The 9,032-nt window shown below is 39.0% G+C and overlaps 1 protein-coding gene across 1 annotated transcript; it reads right to left on the reverse strand.

Annotated features, from left to right (window-relative positions):
* Nucleotides 1–4,571: 4,571 nt before the first annotated feature.
* LOC145957188 (uncharacterized) lies at nt 4,572–7,900 on the reverse strand. Its single transcript, XM_083073405.1, has 2 exons — nt 7,760–7,900; nt 4,572–5,900 (listed from the first exon to the last, which is right to left on the reverse strand). The coding sequence occupies exons 1-2, from the start codon at nt 7,898–7,900 to the stop codon at nt 4,572–4,574; spliced, it is 1,470 nt and encodes a 489-aa protein (XP_082929531.1).
* Nucleotides 7,901–9,032: the final 1,132 nt, after the last annotated feature.

The following is a 9,032-nucleotide window of genomic DNA, read 5'->3' on the forward strand; positions in this document are numbered from 1 at the left end:
AGGAAAGATATTTTTTGTTCTGAAGTTTGTGTTTTAGAGGGGATTTATTTTTCAAAAATGGTTTTTGTAAGAATGGATGGCCAAGGTAGGCTTATGTGTTTAGGCTTGTTTGATTAAACACTTATGAAGTTAAAAAGTCGTGTTGTGATTGACAACTTGGATAGCTTCCTTTGAACCTTTCTTTTTGAATTCGGTTCATGGTACCATCATGGATTTATTTTTGTTTTTTGATTTGTCCTTATTTTTGCCTAAAACACCCTTTTGTGGCGTTTTAGCGGACCTTTGTTTTTGTTTATTTTTGTAACCCTAACTTTTGCCTAGGTCACCCTTTCGTGGGATTCCTAGCGGGTCTTTTGCTCTTATTTTTGCGCAGTCCCCTTTTTGAGTTTCCTGCCGAGCTTCTTTTATTTTGAAAGATTTCTTTTTACCCATGATGGCACTTGTCAAGGCCAAGGGAAGGTGCTCCAAGTCGTCACACACACCTCCACATGAAAATGATGTGGGTTTATTATTATTAAGATGATTTTAACCTCATTCATGTTTATTCAAACAGGGTTAAAAATGATGTGGTTTAGAATTTTATTATAAGCAAGAAAAGAAGCAATGAAGAATGATTTTATTATAATCATAGCGGAAACATGTGTCCTTATTTCATCACTGATATGGGTCCCAATGTTGACCTCTTATATCTCTTGGCCATGCCCCAAATTCACAGTCTCCAATTTCTCTTGACGAGTTGGAGTAGGCGAGCTTCTCGTTCTAGCAGTCTTTGCAGATCCGGAGAGATGGTCTCCTCATCACTGTCCAACTCAACCCATTCACCTTCGGATCCCGGTCAGAGCGAACAATTACAGACATAATTATTTTATTGGTTCTGTTTAGGTTTACAATTATTAATGTTAATGAGGAAAGAGAGAAAAGAACAAAAAAGAGAGTAATGTGCGAAAAATGCCTCTTTATTGATATGTATTAAAACTGTACAAAAACCCTTATTTACATGAAAAGGTTCTCATGATCTCGGGTACTGATCATGAGTCCCTAAAAGAGAAAAATGAAGGGGCCCTATCGTGGCTTGTTCTTCTCTCTACTCCTGCTTTGGCAGAGGATTCTTGCTCACGTCGGGCGCTGTCAAATCGAAGGTGACCCACCCGGCATCAATAAGGTTTTGGACCTTGTATTTGAGAGCTAGGCATTTCTCTGTTGAATGCCCTGGTGCCCCCGAATGGTATAAACATTTGTCTTGTGGCTTGTACCAATCGGGGTAAGGTGGGTCGATCTTCCTTGGTGGAACATGAGCTAGAAGTTTGGCTTCTACTAGCTTCGGCAGGAGATCGCTATAAGTGGTCGGAAGTTTATCAAACTTCTTCACAGGGGTGAATTGCGATCTTCCCGACTTCGAAGTGAAAGTAGCCGAGGGTATGGTTATAGCATTGACTCCTCCCTCTTTCTTCTTCCCGAAGGTCTTCTTAGCTTCATATGATTGGGAAGGCTTAGCCAGCTTCCCACTTTTGAGTCCTTGTTCCACTCTCTCCCCAATGGTGATGATGTCCGAGAAGAGTGTCGTTGTGTTCCCTATCATTTTATCGTAATAGGGACCAGTCAACGAGTTGATGAATAAGGACACCGTCTCCTTATCCGACAGCGGGGGCTCTATCTGTGCCGCCAACTCCCTCCATCGTTGGGCGTACGCCTTGAAAGATTCGTCACTTTTCTTACTCAAGGCTTGAAGATCTGACCTATCGGGTGTTAGGTCGATGTTGTATTTATAGCGCTTGAGAAAGGCGTCGGCCAACTGCCTCCATGTATGTACTAGATTTCCATCTAGCTGCATATACCAATTGAGTGCGGTTTCAGCCAAGCTCTCTTGAAAGCAATGAATTAAGAGCTTTTCATTGGTAGCATATGCAGCCATTTTGCGACAGTACATGGTGAGATGACTTTTGGGGCAAGTCGATCCCACGTATCTCGGGAAATCTGGCACTTTAAATTTAGGAGGAAATTGAATATCCCTCACTAAGCACATGTCGGCGGCATCTTTAATATCGAAATCATGCCCCTCCATAGCCCTTAGCCGATCCTCTAGGGCGTGGAATTGTTCCTTTGAAACTTCGGGCTCTTTAATCATAATTCCAGCCCCAATAGGTATGGCGTGTGGAGGCTCTTCTTCATGCACCTCCTCTTCCTCATGATGGGACCCATGGTCACTGTGGCTTGATCCATGGACGTTATGTTGACGCATGAGTTCCATCAATTGCGCCATTTGTTCTTTGAGCTGTGAGAGCTCGGCTGTAAGCTTCTTATTTTGGTCCTCCAGCGCTTCCATCTTCTTGATTTTCTACGCGCGTGTGAGGACAGAGAGATGACCAGCCACTTTCTAAAATGAATGTTTTATTCTAATTAGTTTATTCATGGTATGAATACACTCTCGATGTGAGCTTGATAAGACTCCATCTTTAAGGCGCTGCCTTTTTAAGATGAAGGTTTATCACCCTCCCTAGCCTATGATCTCTCCCCAACGGAGAATCTCAATAGTCATGGGTCCCTTTTGCTCACATCGAGAGGGTATTGGTGATCCTAAAATGAATAATTGATGAGGATGCATGAGGTCTTATTGGCAATGATGTACATGCTCCTCGCTTTTTATTATATTTTCACACATTGGTTTTTCCTCTCATGTCATGACATTTTCATGCATGGGGATTATTCTTTAGACCTTATCACGAGGTTATTTATTAATGCACAAACAATTGCACATAAGCATTTACACAAACAATTCACTCATCCACGAACAGTCACGAGCGAATCACGAGGTAGGGGTATCCTGCAGAAAAGTGCATATTCAAGGTGGTTCTAACTGTTCTCACCGGTCTGAGGCCCCCAAGGTGCCCCCATTATAGGGACCCAATTCCTCTCGTCGTAAGTCGATGGAAAGCTCCAACGCACTGTCGGACTCGAGTTCATGGTTATCACCTTGAGTGATGCTTTCCGACAACGGTCTACGGGCACCTATAGACCCATTCGACAACCGGCCGTACTAACATCCACTCCCTATGGCTTACCACTCATGCCCCCGGGTATAGAGGGAACTGTTGTGTGCAAAGGTTTGTGTGCAGTTTTTATTTCAAACATTTGCGGAAAATTAAACAAACAACAGTTATTAAAGCCATATAAATAAAGCATGTTATCATACAAATAAGGGGTAATAAAGTAATTTTAACTATTATTTGTTAAAAATAATCTGTCACTAAATGGGACTGACTCTCGAGGCTTCCCCAGCAGAGTCGCCATCTGTCGCCACCGGCCCGAAACGGGCTTTCGGCATTCGTGAGGGATGGTTGGACTCTTTTATTTGTTTGAAAATATGGATTGCTAGAATGACTTATTCTCAAACTGAGACCTTGTCAAACGAGCAATTTTATAAAAAGGCTCACCAATCCATGTTAATCCCAAGCGGGACCCTCTATGGATTAGTGGTTTTCGTAAAAAGAAGGGTTCATGGAGTCGCCACCAATGTTTTACTCAAAACATTGGAAAAAAAGGTTTAAGGCAATCGATTCAAAAATCGACTTCGGTCATTACAACCAGAGTCGGGTAAGGGAGTCGGTTACGCGTGGGGAAGGTGTTAGCACCCCACAGCGCCCCTTTCGGGTTCCCTATGACAGATTATTTAAAAATAATAGTGCAAAATTACTAAATTACCCCTATTTATTCTAAGCAATTATAAATTAACTATCTATATGATGACAGTTTAAATATGTACACACAGAAAGCGGTAAAAGAAGGGACTTTAAAGAGATAAACCTTTGAAGCGTGCTTTCTTATATATCTTGACAGAAATTGGGAAGCGTTTTGGCGTTCCCTCCCTCTACAAGACCGCTCGCTCCCTCCTATAAAATTTTAACTATGGAAATCCGGAGGATTTCCCTTCGACTAGGTTCGAGACTCAAGCAAATGGCTCGTGACTCAAGAACTTCGTCGGATCAACTCTCCGAGTGATTTCTAGGCAGAGCACTGCTCAAAAAAACCCAGAATACTCAAGAAGAGGGTTAAAACTGTGTGTGAAAGTGTCAAATGACGTCCCATTGACGTCATATTTATAGGGAAGAGGCTCAATACGGTTTCTGGGGGTCAATACGGTCCGTATTGAAGTTTTGAATTACAATACGGCCGTATTGAAGTTCAAAAACCTCAATACGGCCGTATTGAAGTTCAGTGCAGCCGTATTGAGTTCAATGCAGCCGTATTGAACTTCAATACGGCCGTATTGAGTTTAGTGCGACCGTATTGTAGTTTAAAATGTTCAATACGGCCGTACTGAACTCTTGGGAGGCCGTATTGGGCTTCATTCCCTCCACTTTCTTATTTTTTGCTACTCTAAGACCTCTAAACCTACAGATAATCATCCTAGGGTCTTCCAGGGTCTTCCAGGAGTCCTTCCGGCTGACTTTCCTTTAGTCTTCGAGAGTCTTCAAGCTTTATTTTCGACCCGGACAATTTTAGGGGTCTACAAGAGGTTTCTAGAGCATTTTAACAATGAGGGCAAACAGATGTGATGATTACCCCCTTTTTCCTTAAGAGATCCTTAGTGGAGGTCTTCCCATAGAGGAGTCTCCAAAGTACAAAAGACTTAGAGGGAGGGATATAATTATTCCAAATTGTTTTAGCCCAATTGATTTTAGGCTAGGTTGCCTAAAGAAAGAGTATGGATCCTTAAACAACATGTCCCCATTAGGAGTTAAGTCCCAAATTAAGGAGTCTTCCAATTCACAGAAAGGGATAGCTATATTGTCAATTTGATTACCAACCCTGCCTTGAATGGAGGGAGGGAGGTGCCAAGATCCATCTTTGAGGAAATTACTCACTGAGCATTTGAACTTAGGGTGAAAAGAGGCATGAATATTCATTATATCAACAATAGGCATAGAAAGCCATCTATCAGTCCAGAAATTAACCTTGGTTCCATTGCCTATGATCCATGTTGAGTGAGTTTTAACCTTAGGATACATATCTCTAATACTCGCCCAAATTGTGGATGTTAAGTAATGTGCCACAGTGCCATTCTTTTTAGCCACTCTGTAGCCTAAAACTACGGCCCAATCTGACTCCCCTTTGAGGAAATTCCAACAAAGTATTAGCATATATGCGTTGTTGATTTCAGAAAGTGACTTGAGTCCAAGCCCACCTTCCTCAAAATCTGAGCAAACCTTGTGCCAAGGGACGGTATTGGGGTTGGAGTGTAAGATGGTTCCAGTCCAGATGAGATTTCTAAACCAGGTCTCGATTAATTTCAACAGTGATACAAGCCATTTATAGATTTGAAAATTGTGGATTAACATACTTTGAAGGACAGATCTAACCAATAACACACGTCCCATGCAAGATAGCAAATTTCCTTTCCATGATGCTAATTTGCTTTTAATCCTATCAACAATGGGAAGTAGGAAAGAAGCTTTTAGTTTACCCTTAAAAATTGGAACTCCCAAATATCTAACTGGCACACTACCTCTTGTGAAGCCTAAATATAGTTGTGTTTGTTCAATCCTCTTCAAGGGCATAGTGCTTTTAACATAGAATTTGGATTTATGCAAATTGATTCTTTGACCAGCTACATTACCATATGCTCGGAGCAAATCCATAATTTGAGATAGATTTTTCAAAGAGCATTTATAGAAGATCATGATATCATCAGCATACAGGACATGTGAGGGGAAAGGAATATTATTGGCCCCTTTGAATCTATTGATCTTTCCAAAGTCCACTAATGTAATTATTGCTCTACTGAGGGCTTCTTCCGCAATGCAGAAAAGCAATAAAGATATGGGGTCGCCTTGTCGGACCCCTTTTTTACAAGGGAAGAACTCAATTGGACAGTCATTAATGAGGATGGATAGTTTAGCAAACTTTAGAAGGGATTCGATCCAAAGACAAAAAACTAGGAATTAACATTATGATTATACTGAATCTTAATTTTTATTTTTATTGCAATTTGCTAGGAATTTCACTCAAGTTTATTAAAAGTTAATTGTAAAGTAGATTAATCTTTAGTTGTGAGTTATAAACTGGGTGGACCATGTTTATAAAAAGACTAAATATAATGTTAAAAAAGAATACCCACTTTGTTACATAATCACACGATAAAAAAATAGTTAATTACTAAATTAGTTGTTATTCCATCAATGTTTTACATAAGAATTATCTTTAATTTTTTTCCTTATATGTGCCCGACTTGCATCATAACGACTAACAAGTTCTCTTTGGTAATTAAATCACATCACTTCTTCCGTATTTTTCTATTTGCATGTTTGGTAGTCCATTAGAGATTCATGTTTCTTCATATTTTCAGGTCCAAAATAACAAATTGATAGAAAACTAAACATTTATTGCTTTCAATTAATCCATGTTTAACTCAAAGCAACATGAAACCAAATAGAGCTATATAACACTCATAATTTTCTTTCATTTCTCCTTTTGTATTGAGAAGAAAAATCCTATTAGGCATTTAGGATTTTATGCCATTATATTAGAGAGAAATTTTTTTGTAGGGAATGAAAAATATTTCCATAATAAAATTTTACAAAAAAAAATTTAATGGGTGAAACTTATAGTAACTTAATTTATTAACATTGAAACGTGATTTTTTTATTGGCAAAAGAAAATAATTAATTTTGAAGAAAATTAGTGTGACACCCTCTACTCCAACATAAATATACAACAACTATAACATGTAAATTTTGAGTAAATAAAACTTTCTTAAATAAAACAATGTTTCAATTAACATAAGAGTAAAAGATTCACATTCATAAATAGAAATCGTGGTTCAAATGCAGAAATTACAAGGGAAATATACTAAAGATTTTTCAAAATGACACAATGAAATGAAATCATAAACTAGTCTAATCTATGCCCCGATGTCATATGTCCTATCAGAACATGTCCAATTGAAGTCTAAGCTTCATCACCAATATCCTCATGCTAATGATCACTTGCAACACAATTTACAACATACACAAACAAATAGGGGAGCGAGAAACATCTCACTCAAGTACAATTGTAGAAATAACTTATAGGCAAAATACACACAATCATAACAAGTATAACACAAGTTACACCTTAGCTAAGCACAACACAAGCTACAAATAAAATAGTAACACATGCACAATCACTTATTTTGCAATGATGTTATGGACTCGACTCCTAAATGCATGGATGTGACACTAGTCATATATCTCATCATATATCATTGGTGTGCTACCAAAGCAACACACCTAGAGTAGTCTAGGAATACATGCAGGGTGCTACCCATACACTCTCAACTAGAAGGATGTATCGCTAGGGTCTTGTCGGGATAGCAAAGTTGTGCAAGTTACATCCCATGTACACTTTTTTTTTAAAAAGATGGATGTGCTACTAGCATCACTATGTGAGAGAAGGATCCTAACTAGTTTAGCACCCCGCCTCACAACTATCATATGCAACACATCATAGACTCAAATAGTAAATAAAATATAAATACAAGTGGGGGACCAAACCTAAACCCACAACAAAATTACAAAATGAAAGAAAAAGTAAGGAGAAAAGAAAAGAAGGCCTAAGCCACTATACAACATCAAAGAAAATAGCCTAGATTGGTACAAAAACAAACCAGATTTGAAACTTATATTCAAGCTGCCGCAAATCAAGATAACTTGGAAGATTTGGCTCTCCGTGATCTAGTTCTAGGCTTATTCAGTGTAGATTTTTTAGGCTTAGGATTCTTAACCTTGTGCGGAGACTGAGACTCTTTATTCCAATCAAACCCACTTGCCGCAAGGACATCAAAGTCTTCCTGAATAGATGGAGGAAAATCCGACAAATCTGATTTATAAAAATCGACTACTTCATCAAGACTAGGTTCCGACATTAAACTAATAGGACTCGAGAACATTGGTTTATGCTTAGGTACATGAGGGAGAAAATCCTCATGTTCTTCTTAGGACTCAGAGGCAGCATCAACTATTACAATAAAATCCCTTTTTTATGAGATTTAATAGTGGTTGATCTAGTTATTTTTGCTGCAACATTTACTACACCAACAACATCACCATCCACAACACTTGATCCTTGATATTTATCCGAGTGAATATGAATTTGATCATTTGAAATATCTTCCAAACGTGGCATTCCAAGAAGAGTCCTTAGCCAACCCATGAGAAGGTTGAGCTTCATTGGTAGCCAGAACCGCAGTAGAATTATCATCCAATTGAGTATGAGGAACACCCATTGCAGTCGGTGGAACCTTTGTAGTTGGATCAACATCCAACAAGGCACTGTCCAACACATTTGTAGCATGAGCAGCAACTTCTGGACTAGCAAAATCTGATGCAACCTTTCCAGCAAATGGTGCAAGATCAGCTGCATTTTCCACTTGGATCATGTCATCACCGATTGGATGAATTAGGCCAACACCAACTACACAAAGCACCTCATTATTAATTACACTAGTCACACTTGCAACTGCCTTTTCCAGAAAATAACCATCCAACTACGTCAGTAAGCCAGCACCAGCTATACAAGGCTAAGCCATTTGCAAGTTTGGATTAGTGGTCGAGACATGAACTGCATCATCCAAGCCACCGACCAGCTGATCTTTCGCTACAATTGGTTCAGTTGGATCACCTGCATGTTGATCAACTTTTGAATTATCAAATACTCGTGAATCTTTCCCAGTAGCTGCTAAACTGGAAGGTTTACTTGAACCATCATTCATCTTTTGCGCATATTGTAACTTTTTTCCAGCATCTCCTACATGGATTTCAACGTTGCATGCAGAATTTACATGACCAATGCATTGACAATTAGAGCAAAACATTGAAGTTAGAGAAAAACACATTGAAGGGGGGTTCAATATGTGTGTGTGAGTACGAAGGAATTTTAAAACCATTTTTGCAAGAGTAATGTTCTTCGTCCAATGCACTTTTAAATACTAGACGGTTATGCAGAATTTTCTTAACACAAGGTCACTGCGTTTGAATGATTTATCGACTGCTGAAGGA

This window comes from Cajanus cajan, chromosome 4 (assembly GCF_000230855.2).
Source record: "Cajanus cajan strain Asha chromosome 4, NIPB_CcT2T_4, whole genome shotgun sequence".
In the NCBI taxonomy this organism is placed as follows: domain Eukaryota; kingdom Viridiplantae; phylum Streptophyta; class Magnoliopsida; order Fabales; family Fabaceae; genus Cajanus; species Cajanus cajan.